The 21,101-nt window shown below is 40.0% G+C and overlaps 1 protein-coding gene across 1 annotated transcript; it reads left to right on the top strand.

Moving 5' to 3' along the window:
- The first annotated feature begins 3,548 nt into the window (after positions 1-3,548).
- LOC145415738 (microfibril-associated glycoprotein 4-like) lies at positions 3,549-18,394 on the top strand. Its single transcript, XM_080284974.1, has 7 exons — positions 3,549-3,560; positions 8,439-8,602; positions 10,532-10,615; positions 12,087-12,253; positions 16,027-16,153; positions 17,404-17,519; positions 18,174-18,394. The coding sequence occupies exons 1-7, from the start codon at positions 3,549-3,551 to the stop codon at positions 18,392-18,394; spliced, it is 891 nt and encodes a 296-aa protein (XP_080141100.1).
- Positions 18,395-21,101: the final 2,707 nt, after the last annotated feature.

Below are 21,101 nucleotides of genomic sequence, written 5' to 3'. Positions count from 1 at the left end.
TCATTGCTCTGCTCAGTTCCCAACCTGACTCGGATGCCTGACTCAGAGATGAAGATGGATTTCCGACCAAAACAATTAAAAACACCAGTGATTGGTGATAATATTAATAAAGAATCGGTGACTAGCAAGGCTATTTTTCTTTTCCTTTTCTTTCTTTCCTCTTTCTATATTTGTCCTGCACAATATTTAAGGTTTGACTGGCAGAATGAAGAGACTCTGCTGCCTTGGGTTGTGTTTAGTGTCTCCTCAGTTTAAGCCAAAGCATTTCCTAAGCTTGGGATAATTTTGGGACGATAATGAAGCAAACTCTTTTTTTATTATTAACATTAATATACTCTGACACTAGGGAAGTGAATAACGGAGACAAGAGTTCTTCCTTCATCACTCTTTACCTTTCTTTTCACTGCTTCCATTGCTGATCGTTTTTTCTTATATATGCGAAGTTCCCCACAGAAACAGCTTATAGCCAATCTTGGTGTTGCAGCCTTTTTTCGCGTTCTTTTCATTTCACTAAAAAATTATCACTAATTTGTATGTTAGTGCAATCACAGCATCAGCCACAGAACACGACGGGAAAAGTTCGTATGCCTATATAGCTCTAGGTAAAAAGTTAAAAGCAAAAACTACACACACATACCAGACGACGATGATTCGAGAGGATTTCTCTCTCTCTCTCTCTCTCTCTCTCTCTCTCTCTCTCACACACACACACACACACACACACACACACACACACACACACACACACACACACGCATACGTACAAATAAATTCCCTTCCTCCCTCTCCCATACCCTGCTTGAAAAATATCCGTATGATTTTAGGGTATTTACGGTACATAAACTTCTCTTCCCCACACACACACTCCCTCCCCTGTGTTTGTATTTTACTCTCTCTCTCTCTCTCTCTCTCTCTCAACTTCAGCCGTTTCACACAGCAGATTCCTTTATGAAACATTACTGTCCTTTCACCATGGACTAGTCTTCAAGTACATGAGTTTACAGCCTTACTTAGCAAGAACAGGAGCTTACTTGAAGGCAGGATGAAATGTCTCGAGTTCTCACTGTGGAAGAAACATTACCTTATTTGTCTATTTGTCTTACTTATGTCTCACATGGACCAGGTTTAATATTCAGTTTTATTGATGTGTCTTAGCTGATTAATGAGGCTACGTACTCTCTTAGCACGATCACCACAATTACATATTTCTAAATTCTAACCACACAAGATTGGATTTATCATATTATTTACGGTTCAGTACAAGCCCTAACACTAGGGAATACTATGTAGCTGAAAGCTAGGCAAGGAGGAGAACATGGCAAGTAAGCATGAAATGGCAAAAAATAACTGACAACAATTAATGACACAGTAAAGCAGTGAAACAAGCACAAACGAGCTCACAAAGGAGTACTTGACCATCACGATCTAAAGTTCGTTAGCACTTCCGGGCCGGCTGTAGAGATGGAAGGTGTTACATGAAATGATCTGTAAGGCAGTAATAAAAACAACACAAAGTAGTGTGAAAAGGAAGGGTAATTCCTGGCCGCTGGGAGTCATTACGTTCACTGTGATGTAAAAATAAAGGTATAATCATTTTTAGTTTAAATAAAATATTATAATATTGCCACACTTCCTACTAACGAAAAAAGTTTTGTTCTCCCACCCTCTTTTTTTTTTTTTTTTTTTTTTTTTTCTCAGGATAAAATGCACCAAAACCCAGTTATTTTGAGGCTGATCTTCGTTGTAGTGGAAACTAGTATTGTGTATTAAATATCTGAAAACATTCCCTGTTGTATGGTAACTTCAGTCAACAAAACTAGTACCTATCCAAGGGTGGTGAGGATGTTTAACTGATGAAGCTGAAACTGCATAATTATTTTTCGAGTAATTAAGCATCTGTAGAATGAACGGTAATATAAGTCTGATAGATTAATAAAGCACAAGTTGGTCGTGTCCCATTCCCAGCATGTATGATGATTAGATTCTGGTGGTAAACGCTAATGCTGTCTTATCTGGAGGTGAACCCGGTGGACTACAGGATGGAATTTCCCTGCTTTCCCTTTCCGCCACCCTCCTTTCCAGTGACCAACAGGGTGTTGACTGACATTTGTGCAACCGGGCAGTGGAAACGCCTGGATATATTGGCGCCACCACCTGAAGGCGTCCCTTTCCATCAAAAAGAATAAGGATGAAAATGAAATCGGTATTGATGATCTCAAGCACCACTCTATGTTTCTGTATGAAGATGCTGCAGATGCCCCGATTATGATTCAGACTTTAAAGAGAGCGAGAAAAAAAAACACAATATTAGTTTTTCTTTCGTTCAGCACAAGAGTCGTGATGGTAGTCATCTCTGGATAATAAGCTACTGGTGACGAAAGTTACCAGTGGTTGAATAAAAAAAAAAAAAAGTTGTTCTCATATTGGACAACACTTATGAGAACTACTGACATACATTTACCTGTGTAAACATATTAGAAGTGGATGTGTTACTGGAGTTATGTGCATCATCGTATTCATGATTTTAGATAAACTCTCCCCTTTCTAGGCAAGTGAATTAGGGCAGAGAGAGAGAGAGAGAGAGAGAGAGAACCTTGCTAAGTTAATGCGAGCGTTTGTTCCTATCACAAGAATCATCAGGCACTTCCACATAGACTAACTACGCTATTATATTTCAGTATCACACTGTCAACATGTAAGATTATGTCAAATAGTACATATCGCTTCTGACAACTTTCTTTCATCAAAATATAATAATTCAAGGAGGTATATGTTAATCTAAAGTATATCAACACAAAATCTCTCTTCTACCAACAAATTATACGATTTTACCCACCAGGGGGAAAATTACTGGTTATAAACAGATAATGCATACACTGAATATCACTGAAAATAACCTAAATATCTTGTGTGTGTGTGTGTGTGTGTGTGTGTGTGTGTGTGTGTGTGTGTAATATTATTCTCCTTTCAATACTTCAGGGCACTGTTCAATCAAAACACATCCTTCTCTGAAACATACACATATGCAAATCATTCAATCTTTCATTTACTCCTACACATCAACAGCCGTAAAAGTTCCTCATCGCATTTATTAATATTCCTTTCAGGTCATGAATACAAGCTCATTCCCTCTTCACTTACCACATGTGTTATGTAGTCCATAAATACTATATACACAACACAACTTGCTTCACATGTTTTCCTCACCCTGTGCTGCACTAGAAACAAATACTTCACTCACTGCTTGTCACCCCATCTACTGTGGCACATTGTTCACGAAAAATTTCCAGATAAATAGTGAAATATAAATGAATGAAAAATATTATACCAATCCATAACAGAATTTGCTATAATAACAGCAACACAGTCTAATAAGAGTAATGAAAAAAAAAAGTTACAAAAAGGTAAAGCGATAATATTGAGAACAGATTTCTTAAACAAAAATATTATTTAGCCAGTGCAAATGCAATCACCTAATCTTCGTGCACGTCCTCATAATAAGAATGATACTGATGGCAAAAACACTCGGGCCCCGAACTGTCGGGGCAATGCGTCGCTTGGTGGGTCTCCCCCAAGCCTTACACACGGACTTGCCATACAACCTCCATGACCTTGCTGACCTAACCAGCTCACTGTCCCTTCATACTGTATCCCGGACAAAAGTTTGGCTGAAGTCCGCCGAGGGGTTCAGGAGGTATCGTGCCCACAAGGATAAACTAAGTCGACCCCTTACAAGCTTGACCTTTGGAACCTTGACCTAACTGACCTAATAAGTTCATCATCTCATACTTCATCACTGACAAAAGTTTGGTGGAAATCCGCCAATGGGTTCAGTAGATATCGTGCCAACAATAGTGTTACACATGCACGCACGTAAGCACCCTCGCACGGACGGACGGACAGACCAATCACTTAATGCCTCATCCACCATAGGTGCGAGGGGGCATAATAATAATAGTAATAATAATAATAATAATAATAATAATAAACTCGAGACTAATTCACCTCTTAATTAACTGCTCTCTATCCTCCTGCTAAAGCAATCAAACTGTTCGTATATACAGCAATTGGAAATAAATTAATGAAGCCTTTATACTTACATGTATGTGTACAATCTCGACCTACATATAGCCCACACCTGCTAATATCAGTTCATTAATATATTCTCCAATACCTGCACAGTTTTTTCCTAGAATTGCCGTGTGCTTGTTTCTTATTTACTACAGGTGTTTATGGTGAGACGGGCACTGAATGGCGAGGCAATGAGAGGTAAATAAGGCTCTTCAATGGTGTATAAGTGTACACTACTTCAAGGGAGATTGATGATGGGTTTTGTGTTCGGCTGAGTTTATATATGGTGCTTAATGAATATAGCTTGTGCTGGAGATTTTCTATTGGCCAGAATAAAATACAAAATACGTCCGCCTGTTGAAATGAACAGTTTCACTGCAAGGATTTTTTCTTAGGGGGGGCGGGTTGAAGCAGCCGTGATCATCTGTCTCTTACTAATGATTTTCGAATACAAGGTGCTTTACACTCGCAGACTTCAACATCTAAAACGAAGCCATAACACACCACACCATACCACACCCCTCTCTTACACTAAACCACACAAAATCACCCTTTCACATCACAACAAACCAACAGCAGTAAACGAAAGGTCCTGAAGGTCCCGCATCTAATACTTTTTTTACTTCTCCCGACAGCCGTTAGATGAGCTTAGTCAGCTGAGGAAATAGTTCTCTGACCGAAGGACTCGGTGATAATGAAAGAAACAGACTGAAATATGAAAGAGGGAATAATGAAAGCATTAAAATAATAATGAACAGGAAAAGCTGGGAACGAAAATTTGTAGTGGGTGGCGATATTAGTAATATTAAATAAATCTACCAGATTCCGGTTATGTTGAATATATGCTAAGTTTAATAATTAGAACTAGAACTAAGAGAGTATAACAAACGCCCATCAGCTGGTCAAAGGGCCGAATATCTGACTTTGCCGCCTTGCCTAGACCTTTGACTGATTGCTCTCAAAATCGTATTATTTCACGCTTGCCTAACCATTAACCCTTCCATAAAGACTGGTTTACATCAGATCAAAACTGCTTGAGTTTATTTTGCCCAGTGATTTTGACCCTTGACCTTTCCCTGTGACCATGATCTCTGACTGACTGAATCTCTCTATTCTTGTTTTGGTCTGAACACTTCCACCACATATAGTTTAAATCGAATAAAAGCCATATAAATTAACCTTGCCATGTGAACTTGACTTGTAACAATTTGTTATAAAAACACACACATACTGTAGGTGAACGCTTTTGGGTGATCCTGAATTTATCCATCAATTTTTATCCAAATCAGAAAAAAAAAAAATCAGTCATTTTGCTCACATAGAAGTGCATGGGCTGTACTCTGACGTTGTTCGATGACACTGTCGTTTAACTGATTGTTATGCAAATTTAATCCCCTCGTTGTTGCCGACCTTTAACCCTTCCACCAAGTTTGATTCAAATGAGATCAGAACTGTTGAAGCTGACCTTGTCTGTGACCCTGACCAATGACTGATTGTTTTCAAACTCGATTCCATATATTCTTGACTTTTCCTCAACGATGCTACAAAGAGTGACATAAATCGGATTAAAACTGTTTAGGATGACCTTGCCAAGTGACTTTACCCTTTGATCTATTGTTCTCAGCTCCTTGGCTGTCCCTCAGTTCCTTCACCAAGTATGGTTCAAATAAGATTAATGCTGTTTGGGTTATTTTGTTCACACACAGACATACTGGTCGGAGTCTGGCTTTGGCTTCTGACTTTGACTGACTGTTCTCAAATTTGAGTCACTTCACTGTTGTCTTGCCCTCAATCCTTCCCCCCAGATGTGGTATAAATGGAATAAAAAAACAAAAAAAAAATTGTTGAATCTAATTTTGCTAAGTCAGCGTTAAACCTAATCTTGTGACCTGGACTTCTGACCTATATTTCACAAAAGCCATAGGTTTTCCTACTGCCTGTCCCTCAGCCCTTCATCCAGGTTTGGGTAGGATTGGACAAAGGGTGCCTGAGTTATTTTGTTCTCACACACACACACACACACACACACACACACACACACACACACACACACACACACACACACACACACGCCTATCAAAATATAACACATGCCAATCAAAACATAACACAAGCTCTTCCTTGGCCAGAGGGGGTGTAATTAAATCTCTCTTGATATCCACTTCCTAAACATCATGGATAGAATTCAGATGAGGTATATAAATTTTACACCTCTATAAAAAAAATGTTAGACAGTCCAAGCAAGATACATTACTGAAACCGATTTATTACCCTCGATTAAGATTATGCAGAGGGTTGTGCTTATTTCTCAGCTTTATTTAAAATTCAATACATATAAAGGGCCGTATTATCAAAACTGAGAGCGCAAAGCTGATAATAAATCATATATATTGACAATAGCTTCTGATGTATGTTTCTGTTTTTGCTACACCCCAACTTTAAGTAATTTGGGATGAAGGAGGATCATGTCTAGCATTTAGAGACGTTCCATGAATGGCCATAAATAATGAAGAGTTTGCATACGAGCAAACCTTCGTATCTGGTTTTATTGATACTATTTTCGGGGTCTGTAAAGGAATGCATATAGAATCTTGAAACTGGCTCTAATTAAATTCACACACACACACACACACACACACACACACACACACACACACACACACACACACACTTTCTATGGGTATAAAAGAGGCCACCGCCACCGTAGGAACAACAACACTTTCAGCTGTTTGGCTGGATTTCTATCAGTATCTTTCCCCCTTATCACAGGTGATGTATTTTTCAATACCTGTTAAGTGAAGCAGAATTTCGGAGTTGATGTGAATGTGCTGAAAAGGTTTAGGAGAAATGTTCTAAGACTGTTTGGCTAAGTGGAGAGACTGAAGAATAAGAGATTGGCTGGGGAGGAGTATGTGAGTGAGGTGCAAGGGGAAATGCAGAAGAGGAGACCGAGGATGAGGCAGATGGGTGAAGAAAGAGGTATATAAATTTTAGAGTGGTGTGAGCTGGGGACAGGGCAACCTGGTTGACATGGAGGTGATTAGTTTGGTGACATCCCTTGCGGGATTAAAGTGCCTGGCTAGAGATAAATGGAGAAATGCTAATGGAGTATATACAACGCTTGAGCAACAAAAACATTTTTCGCCCGAAGTTTTGAAGTCATAATAATGCGTAGTTTCCACCACAGTGGGAGAGTAACCAACAGTGTCCTTGTGTGTCTGAGGGAGTGTGCGTCGTCATGAGGCTGTTGTTGGTATTACTGATGGCGATGGTGGCAGTGGGAGCGGCGAGAAACGGCCACTATTCGCGAACAGTGGTGAGACTCAAGCCATTCTATTGCTTACTTTTGTTTCCTTCAGGTTATTTTGTAAGACCACATGAACTCAATGCCACAAGTGAAACACAAACATAGATAACTGTGGCGAAAAGGAAGGTGATATATATATATATATATATATATATATATATATATATATATATATATATATATATATATATAATAATGACGTAGCTTGTATCAGTAACTTACAAGAGAATGCAAAACTGCAATGTGCAGAATAAACTGCTAATGAAGAGGTTTTACGAGATCTCCAAAAGTCGCTTGGAATACGAGAATTTAGGTAATTTCCTACGTGGCTTTGGAGATTTCGTGACAACTCTTGTTTGCTGCTGATGCAAATCGTGTCAATAGCAAAACGATATAAGCAGCATATAAAAGAATGTTAATGTGTATTATGTTACATTAATCGCTAAGGAAGAGGTGCTGCAAAGCCAACTACAGCTGAATCGGTAGACAGGCGGCCTGCAGTCCTGATGGACCCAGGTTCGAATCCCGGCTGGGGCAGGGAACAGTTTAAGGATTTGAATTTCATTAAAAGCAGACCTTCCTGATCTATCAGATGACCCGCCGACATGTCGTAAAAATACCCCCGCTAATAACAATACACCAGTCCTGTATGAGACAGCTCTCGCATGTACTCAATGTGGACGGCGGGTGTTAGCGCCGAAGTGGTGACATGTGGAGGTGTAGGAGGACTACTGGGCCTTGGGATTGGCTACTGCTCCCGAAATATAGGCCCTGAAGCCTTTGCCCGAAGTCGGATACATAAAAAAAAAAAAAATCACATTAGTATTTTAGTCCGGTTATGGCTCATTTTTTGGAGGGTTACAATAAATGGACTATAAATGATATGACTGTGGGAAAAATAATGTTGCTGTTCCTCGCCACTTCATCTCATTATTATCATCCTTATATATTTTTCCCAATCACGTTTCAGCATTCAAGCCAGGGCATAGCTCAGTTTTTGGAGTCTAAGTAAATGGATTGCATTTACCTAACCTGTCCACCTCCGCCTCTGCCGTAACAGGAGCAGGCAGGGGAAGAAAAAGATGAAAACTTTAAGGGAGAAGTCAAGGCTGATGAAGACGTCAAGGAAGAGGAGGACGTCAAGGCCGAGATGGAAGCCGAGGATAAGGAGGAGGTCGAGTCTGAAAGAAACATAGATGATCCCAGCAACCGAAACAGTTACTGGTGAGTTACTGATGAATTTTGAAATTGTTTTTACTTACTGGCGGTTCCCTAAGTTGGATCTGGAGAGTTTTGATTCCACGCCCATTAACTATGCGATATATTCTTCTTTTCCTGCCCGAGGGAGTTCATTATGTACACATTATACAGTATACATAAGAGGTTGTCATCGCATGGCTCCATGCGGGAATTTGATCCTCCTAATGAAACTGTGTGGCTGTAATGAGTAAAAAATAAAAGAAGTAAAAATTAAATGCTGGATCGCCATCTATCTTAAATTCTGAACTTGTTCTTGAGACTAGCGTACATTCTGTCAAAACCTTATATGTTTTACAAACATATATACCACATTGTGTGAAAAATGTAGAATAAGAAAATTAACATAAGTTGTGGAATAAAACATCTATATGCAAAATAGTAATACAAGTATAGGCTTTTTGACTTAAACTCAGATTTCAAATATTCAGTAAACAATTCATCTATTTTAAGCATAGCGTCAAAGCACTCTAGTAATTCACATGAGTATTTTTACATTACTGATCAAAGTCCCAGTACAATATTCATCCAGTGCCCGTCATGTCAATCGACCGCATAATTTCTGACAACTCAAACTGTTATCTTTTCAGGAGAAGTACAAATACAACATTCGCTCCTCGTCCTCCTTACACCTCGAACCCACGGTGAGTATGGTGGCGGTGGCTGATGGAGTAGGCTAGTTGTAGTTATGGTGATGCTAAAAAGAGTAGTTGTATTTAAGCTAAACAGAGTAGTTGCAGCTGTGGTGATACTAAACAGAGTATCTGTAGTTATGGTGAGGCTAAACAGAGTAGCTGTAGTTGTGATGAAGCTAAACAGAGTAGTTGTAGTTGTGGTGATGCTAAACAGAGTAGTTGTAGTTGTGGTGGTCGAATCGGTAGAGAAGTGGCCTGCAGTACTAATGGACCGAGGATCGAATCCCGGCTGGGGCTGGGAACAGTTTAAGGATTTACATTTCATAAGAGCAGACTTTAATGATCTAACAGAAGACCCGCCGACATGTCGTAAAAATACCTCCGCTAATACCAGTACACCAGTCCTGTATGAGACGGTCCTAGCATATATTCGATATGGACGGTGGGTATTAGCGGCAAAGTGGTGACATATGGAGGTGTGAAGGAGGACTACTGGGTATTGGGGTAGGCTCCTGATGCCTTTGCCCAGTCAGATACATAAAAAAGAAAAAAAAAATGGTTCCAGTTGTGGTGATGATAAACAGAGTAACTGTTTTGGTGACGGTGGACAGAATAGTTGTAGTTGTAATGATGCTGTATAAAGTGATTGTTGCTGTGTTATGCTACATAGAAGAGTTGTAGTTGTGGTGATTCTTGATAGAGCAGTTGTAGTTCCGATAATTCAAGATACAGCAGTTGTAGTTGAGGTGATGCTAGATAGAGAAGTTGTAGTTGCGGTGATTCTAGATAGATCAGTTGTAGTTGTGGTGATTCTATGTAGAGTAGTTGCATTTGTGATTATTGTAGATGGAACACTTTTAGTTGTAGTGATGGAAGGTAGAAGAGTCGTAGTTGTGGCGATATAAGAAGGAACGCATGTTGTGGTGGTGATCCAAGAGAGAAAGGTTTAGAACTGTAGTTGTGTTAATTGCAATTGTGGTCATTCTAGACTGAATAGTTGTAGTTCCGGTGATGCTAGAAAACGCATTTATAGTTGTGGTTATGCGAGATAGAATAGTTGTAGCTGTGGTAATGTCTCGTAGAAAGAACTGTTGTAGTTGTGGTGATAAGCAGAATAGTTGTAGCTGTAGTGATGGGTGGTATATACAACGATGGTTGATATGCTTGTTTGGTTACCACGCACAGCAGTAAAAGGTTTCCAGGACTGGTTACTCGCAACGTAGTAAAAGGTTTCCAGGACTGCAAGAAAATAATATATATCTCTATTCGTCAGGCCGGCTGACTGCGCTGATTACCTGATGCAAGGATATACCCGGAGTGGAGTATACATGATATTTCCATTCACGTGAGTACCCACATCATCAGCTACTTATTTTAAAGATCAAGGTTGCCAAGATATGAGCATGCGTTTAATTTCTGACGGTCATTTATAGAACGTCTGTAAGTTTTAGATGTGCTCAGCCTGCATTCCACATTATAGAGCATAGTGGAAGGTGATGGCGACCATCCTCCACCCATTTCATGTTGTGCTGCCTACTTCTTTCTTAACTTTTATCATTCTTTTTCTGTACTTGCCCGTTTCTTTTCCTATTTCTCCTGTCTTTCCCGTCACTTCTTATTGCTCTTCCTTCCTTTTCAGGTGGTTTTACATTGATTAACAAGCCTGATGGCTTTCTGTTAGCCAGGAAACAATTTACAGTGCTGGTTGGTAACCATATAACCAACTCATACGTACTCCCTACGTGTCAACAAGTGGGTTGGTGGAGGGTTAGTGCTCTTCCCCGTAGAACAACTAACTCATAGTCAAACGGCTACCCCTTACATGATTATGGCGTCTGACTGCAGATAGACTGGTAGACAACAATATTATTAAGACTGTGAGCGGGAAACTGTGAGCAAGACTTTAATTTTAGTCGGTCATACATCTAACACTTGTAAAAGATGTGATCAGCTTGAAGTTTATACTAGTGTAGTCAGCAATGATGCAGGAAGGTTAGACATTCTATCATTATCACAAACTTAGGACATTATCGTCAATAATTCAGGACTTCCCCACGCATTCCGACTCCTATTTGTCACAACACGGCCCTAATTTTTGTGGGCTTAGAGGCTTCCTGATATCTTTCCATTCATCACTTTTGCATCCAGTTCTCACAACGTCCATCATAGCTGACACTACAATGCTCATGGGATGACGCTTTGACAAACCTAATCTAATTTGTCTTTAATTACTGACTGAGACAAATGAAACTGCGTTGTTTGTGTTGCATTAGGAACTGACATTTCTTGTCTTCCAAATCTTCACAATATATTATATAAATATTCCGTTATCTTCAACAGCAAACACCTCAACCCTTCATCATCTCTCAGTTTCCTTGGATTTCTTTTCTTTTCTTTTTCTTTTTTTTCCTCGTGATGTATCTCTGAGTAACCTTATTATTGCTCTTGCAAACTTGGTTTCACAGAGGTTGGGTGTGCTGAACCGAGTCCATGGTGATTAAATCGTGACAGTTTAATAACTTTAATAATTGGGAAATTTCCTCCTAGTTAATAAAGATATAAATCAGAACTTACAATTCTAAAGTAACATATCCTCGTACGGGGAAGTAATGAAAAAAGTTAAATCAAACAGAAAAATAAGCGAAATTGTGGTTAACAGGCGCTAGTATGAAAGGACATAATACACTCCCCCCTTCCCCCCCAAAAAAAAAAAAAATGCGATACCCATTCCCGTCATCAATTGCTTGTGCAAAAAGGGCTAACATACTCCAAACAACTGTCAGAAAAAAAAAGATAATAAAAAAATTGTTCACCAGGTGCTCCTGCAACAAGGGGGTGAAGGTGTGGTGCGATATGGAGACTGACGGAGGTGGCTGGACCGTCTTCCTCAAACGCCAGCGCGCCACCTATCAACTCAGCTTCAACCGCACCTGGGCTGAGTACAAGGATGGCTTCGGCAACCCCTACAATGAATACTACATGGGTAAGATCCTTCGGCATGAATCAGGAGCTAGGTGTCATCTGGGAGAAGAAGCCCCACTTTGTGCACAGTTCCATCTGCAATGCTTTCTTCGAAGTCAGTCTGCGTGTATGATTATAATATTTTTCACTCATATTAAATGTTCTCTATAAATCTGCTAAATTAAGACTACAGGTTAATCATGAAAATAAAATGTGGCAGCAAAAATCCTACCCACCGTACCTACACATCATATTTTTTCTCATCCTAGTTTATGAGAGCTTGGAGATACCGTTTGCACTCTGAATTTTTTCTAATTTTTTTGCTCCATCTTACGTACTTAAAACTGTGGAATAACACTCCCTACGTTTTTTTTTTTTTTTTTTTTTTTTTTTTTCACTTCTTTTACGTCTCATGTAAGATGGACTTAGCAATATATTTTCATACTCTCTGCACTGTCAGTTTCTTGTCCATGTTTCAGGTAATGAGATATTCGCAGTGTTCTGTCCACAACTATTTTTTTTTTTAATGCAAAGAAGGAGGATCCTCGGGCTAAAAGCCCGCAAGTTGTTTCATCCAAGGAAAAAAACAAAACAAAACAACAGACAGACAAATTCAAGATCCGTTCATTTTGAGATACCTGTACATACTGAGTTTAAATGACTACAGGTCGTAGGCAGTAGGAAATACAGACTGAGGACGACAGTTCCAGAGCTGACCGGTTGCAAAGATGAAGGACTGTGAATAACGGTTAACTCTCGCATTACAGTTGGAAATAAAAGGGATGAGAGTTTGCTGCTAGACGGATGCTACGCGCCTGCCGTAGTGGTGGAGGGATGCAAGCAGACAATTCAGCGGAGCAGTGACCACTGAAGTGCGATAGAAAAGAGATAAAGATGCAACAGGCGAAGAGGTAGAGGAGATACGAAAAGCCTTTGACTCCACCTTGTTGAGAACAGCCGTATGTGGGGAGCCTCTCCACGCATGAAAGCCGTATTCTATACAGGGGCGAATAAAACCCGTGTATAAATTCAAGAACTTTGCTGAGGTAAAGAAGGCACGGAGTCGGCTTAGAACATCTGATCTCTTGGAAGCAGATTTTACAAGAGAGGCAATATTATCTTTTCAGGATAAATCCCGAGATGATGCAGGACATTGTTGGGTATTGTTAAAAATTAGAGGATATTCCTGTGGTAAATTTTAACGGGTCGAATGATTCAAGAACTGGGCTTTTGATGCGTTGAAAACAGCAAGATTACTTTTACCTCAATCAGAGATATGAGCCAACACAGACATTATGTGTGCTATAGCCTCATCCTCTGTTTGCTGAAGTTACTGCTTAGATGAACACTGCGGGAAACGGATGGAAAGGTGAAGGGTGGAGTCATCCGCGTGTCAGTGAACAGGGATAGATGTACAGCTTAGTAGGTCGTTGATGAAAAGAAGGACGAGTGTTGGTGATAAGACAGAACCTGAGGAACACCACTATTGACAGCCATAGGAGAAAAACGGTGGCGATCTAAAACAGCATGTACACAACGACCAGAAACAAAGGCACAGATAGAAGGATAGAAACCGTAAGAAGGCAGTTGGGAAATTAAAGATTTTTGCCTGACTCGATTGAAAGCCTTTGAGATGTCAAGTGCAATGGCAAAGCTTTCGTCAAAGTTCCGAAAGGAAGACGAGAAGATCGCCAGTGGGACATCCCTAGAGAAACCCATGGTGATGATCGGAAAAAAATATGACAGGAAAAGTGCGTCAAGATTTTTTTTGTTAAGAACAGATTCAAAAACTTTAGAAATACAGGATGTTAAAGCCATTGGGCGATAGTTAGAGGGCTGGGAATGGTCACCCTGCTTTGGAACAGGCTGAATGAGAGCAAACTCCAAGCAAGAAGGAAAGGTACAAGTTGACAAACAAAGGTGAAAGAGTTTACCTAGGCAGAGTGTAAACACAGAAGCACAGTTCTTGAGAACAACAGGAGGGACCCCATCAGTCCATATGCATTGTTAGTACTGGGGCCAGTGATGGCAGAAAATACATCAGCTGAAAAAATTTTAATGTCAGCCATGAGGAAGTCGGAGGGGCAAAGTGATGGAGGAACAGCACCGGAATTGTCTAAGATGAAATTGAAGGAGAAAGTCTGAGTTAAGAGTTCTGCTTTATCAGAAGAAGAAATAGCTACAGAGCTATCAGAGTGGAAGAGAGGAAGGAAAGATGATGAGGTAAAGTTGTTAGAAAAGTTTTTGTCAAAATGCCAGAAGAAGCAGGAAGAATTTGAGTTGGAGAGTCCAGAGAATTTGGTATGGATGAAATTAATTCTAGCAGAGGGAAGGACAGACTTAGAACGATTCCGGGCAGAAACATAGAAGAGATGAGATTCGAGGCGGGAGGGGGGGGTGGGGGTGTTGGCTCCAGTACCTTTTGAAGACCCTCTCCTTGTTGTGAACAGCATTAGAGAAAGCGTGCTTAAACAAGTTTTTGTTTTTGCATTAGTCACAAAATAAGAGAAAGGAAAATGTATGCTTCCATGCCCGAAAGAATAACCTTCATAATGTGCAAGGCACACTCAGATGGCTCTCGGTCATGGAAACAATAATCATTCCAGGGAAAATCAAAGAAGTATTGTCTGTAGGCCTCCCAATCAGCACCTCCAGCAGTGCCAATGCTGCCGCTTCTTAGGAGGGTCCACAGGCCTTACTGGAGCATTAGGACAGATTAACGTGATAAGGTTGTGATCAGAAAAGCCCAATGGAGAGGAAATATTAACAGCATAAACAGAAGGATTTGTTGTACGGAAGGGGTCAAGTATGTTGGCACTCTCTCCAAGGCGGTCAGAGATACGAGTAGGGTCCTGTACAACCTGGTCTAGGTCATTAATGATAGAAAAGATATAGGATTGTTCACCAGGTGGATCAGTGAAAGGAGAGGAGAGTCAAAGTTTGTGGTGAGCATTGAAATCACCTAGAACACAGATTTCAGAGAGAGGAGAAATTGGCAGGATGTGTTCCATCTCAGATGATAGTCAAAGAATTTTTTATAGTCAGTAAAATTGGAGGATAAGTAAACAGCACAGATTTTTGTAATCAGAGAAAGACAGGATAACCGAAGCCAGACAGTAGAGAATTCAGATGACTCAAGTTCAGGAACACGAGAACAAGATATGTTGCTGAGTACATTTACACAATAGCCACCTTTGGCTTTGAAATGAGTATAAAGAAAGTAGGATGATACAAAGAAGGGTTTACTATCAGTTGCCACAGACAGCTGAGTCTCAGTAAGGTAGAGAAGGTGAAGCTGAAAGGAAGATAGGTGGTGTTCATGAGAGAGAAAACTAGAGGAAAGGCTGCGAATGTTGCAGAATCGAAGGAGTGAGTCAGATAGTGGTTCCAGGCATCTCCCTTGACCGCTTCTGGGAAAAGGGCGGACGGTGGGGGCTATTATGGTTCCCCCTCCCCCCCTCCGCGGGACTCCCAAGTTGGGTGTTGAGATGCCATTATTTTTTCTGTAAATTTAGAAAAAGAGGTGTGATGATGTGTAACGGGCATGTGGTTTGGTGTTGACAGTTGGAGGAAACAGTAGAGTATGCTAGCCTACTCCCTGTGTTACTGAATCACTGAAAAAGTTCTGCAAAGGGGGATGGTCAGAAGCTAGTCCCGAGGGCTGATGAAACGAGAGGTCCAGCTCTCCCAATCATCAGCTTTCCATCCACCTTGGAAGTATACCGTGTTAGACTGGTGCTACAGTCTACTCTCTACTTATACCTAAATTTTCATTTATATTCTTTCATGCCTCAGGTAACGAGTACTTGCACGCAATGACCCACAGTCGCTCGTACGCCCTCCGCCTGGATGTAGAGATGGCCACTGGTGGCTTCAACTACGCCACCTACGAGATGTTGACGGTAGCGAACGAAGATGATAGGTCAGTTCGCCCTCTAAATTAATCAGAAGGTTGATTACGACTGTAGATGTTAATATGTACCATATTTTTGTGTATCTATGTATTCATGTATTATATATATATATATATATATATATATATATATATATATATATATATATATATATATATATATATATATATATATATATATATATATATATATGTGAGTGTGTGTGTGTGTACGCAGACTCGCACATCAAGGAGAAAAAACACAGATTAAAACGTACTGTAGGTGTAAACATAGAACCATACAAGTAGATTAAGGAAAAGACGAGAGAGATTGTTACATAGGCAGATACGGTACATAATTCACATAAACAAGCACTCTGATAAGCTGATAAGCGAAAAGAAAACTAGAAAGACTGATACACAACCAGAGAGACGGATACACATAGATACTCTAGATAAACAGACAAATGGAAATATTAACAGACGTAGGAAAAGAAAAGAGACTGAGAGGCAGATATATACAGACATATACATTGTAGCATACGGTGAATGCCTGGAGTTCGCCTTTTCCTTTGTCTGCCACTTCCTGCGGCTACTAAGCATTTCACTCCCTATTCATTAACGACTGCTCTCGACCTCCTAAGGCACACGACCCTTCTTTATGTATTCTCACAGTGATCTGATGGCCTGTCCCCCAATCACAACCCCCCCCCTCTCTCTCTCTCTCTCTCTCACACACACACAATACAATATCTATCTAATTACTAACCTATCTATCTATATATGTATCACAGTCTATGTACCAGTCTGTCTATCCATCTCTCTTTTGCCTGACGTCGCATCCTTATAGGTGATGGCTTCTATGTAAGGAATTCCAAGAACATTTCTATTCCTGCTTTATTATCACCCTCTCTCCAACCTTCCCACAACACACCATCCTCCCTCATTATACCCTTTCCCTTCATTTACTATGAAGGGTTCCTCTCCAGTGAATGAAATCGTCTGCAGTTACCAAGAATATATTATCATGTTCGGCCATCCCAGCGAATAAAAAAATAAACGAAAAAAAGATCATGAGTTCACTGACTGACAAATACAAACAAGGATATACAGTATGAACCACCACTTCTACTCTGACTATCCTCTGACTGATAACTCACCCATACTGAGATAGGATTAACTGTTTCTCTGCCCATAGTAGATGAGTGAGGGATGAAATTTCGGACATGTTTTAGATGTTTCAGCCTTTTTGTACCTGACCTTACTTCACCACATCTCAGGTACCGGGTATACCTGTCAGGTAGCTCCAAGAGCAGTTCCAGCACCACCTACTGCTTCAATTACTTGAGTGGTCGCTACTTCACCACGATTGACCGGGACCACGATTCCTACTCAGGTGAGGCGCGTAGGAAGTGTGAGGTATTTGCTGTGAATTATGAGGGAGACTATATTCGCCCATAAGGTCATAAGGTGAAGCATCATAACGGTTAAGAATTGGTCCCCTGGTGATATAACACTTATTGCTCAATGTTAGTTCGAGAAAAACATTATGAAGTTTGGAACGCTTTTCATGGTACTCCCTTAAAAACAGAGATGACTGCATTAAAAGGGTGAAGAGTGAACCTTTATCTATATTGATCACGTAGATGTGCAGCCAAGGGAAGCAGGGCGCTAAGATGAATTAAAAATGTAGGCCTAAATCTTTGTACTGAACAGATTCATTTAGCACCAACGTCCTTAGTTAACAGGTAATTGTGCACATAACTAGACAAATACAGAAGAAAAAATGGCTTTACCGTAGATTTTTGTCCTTCAGCGGCTTGTTTTATGTTACTCGATAACAGAACTTCACAATACTGCGGCTCTCCATCCTTTTCATAGCTCTTCATCGTTACTTGCATCGTTATTAGCATCGCATTTTAGTGCTAATCTGTTGTTACAGCAGAACATTCAAGCTGAAGAAATGTCAATTTGCGATCAACTTAAAGTAACAGGGCAATAGTAGACATTGGTGGGCTAAAAGATTTATCTCACTGTCTTTTCTGCGTAGGTAACTGTGCAGCCAACCAAGGGGGTGGCTGGTGGTACTACAACTGCCGATACTTCAACCCCACCAATGCTGGCTTCAACCAAACCCTGGAAGTGACCTGCAACTACAGAAAGATGAAGGTGACCAAACTGCAGCTGAAGATCAGGCCTAAGATCTGCGACGCCTCCTACAAGACCATCCACCTCAGTGAACTCGGCTGCGGTTGCCGCCGTCCACACTAACACCTTCACCCCCAAGACGTCATCTGTGTTGGATTTTTCCATCTACAGACGACTGTTTTTAACCTAAGGAAGATCTTTTGTACTGACGGGGTTAATGAAAGATATAACTAACCCCAACAGGTATAATGCCTCTTCAAAGCTAAAAATAATATTGTGTAGATAACAGAGACGTCATCGCAATGAACAGATGACATTTAAGATGAACGCATGGAGTCTGAGATAGGGAAGACAAGAAAACCGTAGAGGATATTTTTCAAAATGATGTTCATGGAAGCCTGTTAACTCTGAATGTGTTGGGGTTGGAATCTGCTAAACAAGCTCATATATTGATAACTAAGTTCTGTACTCTTTGAATCTAGATTTTTTTCTCTGCTGGAAAATATTACCAGGAACAATCCTGAATTAAATAAAACAATATAAATTCTACCCATTTTGATTCTGTAGAATTTCAGCATTGTTGAAAGAAATTACGGTGAGTTAAACTAAAATAAATAACTAAATATTTCCCTGTTTGAATATCCTTTGCTTGCTAAAATTACCAGAAGTTAACTAGAAATGAATTACGTTCTATTCCTTTCATTCATGATTATTTTTTCCTCTGGTGAAGAAAAAAAAGATAAATGGGAGTTAAACTAGACGCCGTCTTGAGGCAACGTTGTCAGGCAAATGCGTGACATTTCCTAAATATGACCTTAGTAAATACAAATCCTTACTAGCTAAACACAAGAGCCAGTTTCTCTCGGCGATGCAAAACAGTCTAAAGGGTAAGTTTTAACTGCACTTAACCCATACTGTAACCGTATTTGAAGCGGAACGGGAAACTTGTCTTTATTAGGATGGTTTACTGGGCATCTGGTGGCTCTGAACCTGTCTACTGGAAAATCTGCACACACTTTTTTTTTTTTTTTTTACATTTTTTTCCCTGTACAGTATACAGTATTTTAAAGGACTAAACAGAATGTTTAAGAAAGGTGTCTCGGGATGACAGGCCCTGGTTCTGCACAAAAGCGTGTACTCACTTTCACACTCCCTGTCTTTCTCACAGTTTGTACAGTGTCCACTCTTTAGTTCGCCAGCTTTCATACTGTACATATATATATATATATATATATATATATATATATATATATATATATATATATATATATATATATATATATATATATATATATATATATATATATATATATATATATATATATATATATCCATCATCCAATCCAACATTGCCCTATGAGGAGCGTAGGAGCCCAGGGCTAAGCAGTTGGTCCCGGCATTTAAGATGAGAGTGACCAGCCTCACTCATCCCTGAGTGGCATTACATAAGCAATCAACCCTAACCACCCCTTGGATATAAACCTTCACCGGTTCAATCCGATTGGAGCACAATAATTACTCACTAAACCACCAGGCGCCAAAATTTGGTTATATGGTTACCACCCAGCGTAGTAAATGGTTTCCTGGTGTACAGGAAGCCATTTGGCTTGTCACTCAGTGTAGAGTCACCCACAGGCAGAAGGAAGAGGAAAGAATGAAGGAAAGAAAGACAGAAGAGGAAGTGTACAGTTACCCGTAGGCAGAAGGACAAGGAATGAATGAAGTAAAGGAAGACAGAAGAGGATGGAAGGAAAGAAGGATGGAGGAGAGGAAAGGGCAGACACCCGACAGCAGCACTACATCCAGTGAGTGGATGGTAAGCGCCCCCACCTACCATATATATATATATATATATATATATATATATATATAGTTTCAAAAACTTTCTGTAAATTTTTTGTATCGACAAAACAGTAAGTTGGACATCGAATTTTAATTTCTAAGCTATTATTACGGTGTGACTTGTTTGAAACTTATATGTTTCCATTGGAAAGCACATACAAAGAAAACACTTGTTTATCTCGTACCGCACTATCACTTCCAGATCCTAAATATTTTTCCATATGCAACGAGGTATTTAAACTGTACTGCGAGTTTTACTTTCCACGTTTCTCTTAAGGTACTGTGCAAACCAACTTTGGTACAAAAATTTTAGAAAAACGGAGTCGACCTTGCCTGCAACCTTGACCCCTGATATATTGGTTTCATACAGTAATGAAACTTCTTGGCTGAACCTCAGCTCTGTCGCAGTCCCTCCACCAGGTCTGACTAAAACTGGTTAAAAATTTTTGAGCCGTTTTATTCACAGACACACATCAGTCGAAATCTGACACTGTCTTGTGATTATAACCACAAAATGATTGCTCTTAAAATCGAATCCCTTTGCTCCTGCATTATCTTGTATCTTCCCCACAAAATTATGATCAAAACTTTTCGTGTTAATACTCTCATATGACCTTAACCTTTGACTTTTCCTTGTGCCTTTGATCATGACTTGATGTTTTCAGGACTGAATCACTTCATCCTTTATTTACCCTGGATCACTCCACAAGTCTGATCTAACGTGAAGTAAGAACTGCCTAAGCTGACACTGTCATGTGACCTTGACCTTTGGTCTACTGATCTCAAAACAATAACTGGCTGACCCTCAGCCCCTCCATCAAGTTTGATCCAAATCAGATCAAATCTGTTGCAGTCATTTTGTTCACACACAGACAAGCAGGGATCGAATTTTGATCCTGTCCAGTGGCCTTCGCCTTCGGGTAATTATATAAAAAAGGGACTCCTTTCGTTCTTGTTTTACCTTCAACCCTTCTAACCACGTTTGGTC

This window comes from Coenobita brevimanus, chromosome 13 (genome assembly GCF_032717465.1).
Source record: "Coenobita brevimanus isolate Jiangsu-jjx chromosome 13, ASM3271746v2, whole genome shotgun sequence".
Taxonomy (NCBI): Eukaryota; Metazoa; Arthropoda; class Malacostraca; order Decapoda; family Coenobitidae; genus Coenobita; species Coenobita brevimanus.
The sequence above is the reverse complement of the archived record's forward strand: the minus strand, read 5'-3'. Positions and strand labels throughout refer to the sequence as shown.

Coding starts and splice junctions, on each gene's coding strand:
- LOC145415738 (XM_080284974.1), top strand. Junction 16,154..17,403: donor GTAGCGAACGAAGATGATAG/GTCAGTTCGCCC, acceptor ACCACATCTCAG/GTACCGGGTATACCTGTCAG. Junction 17,520..18,173: donor GGACCACGATTCCTACTCAG/GTGAGGCGCGTA, acceptor TTTTCTGCGTAG/GTAACTGTGCAGCCAACCAA.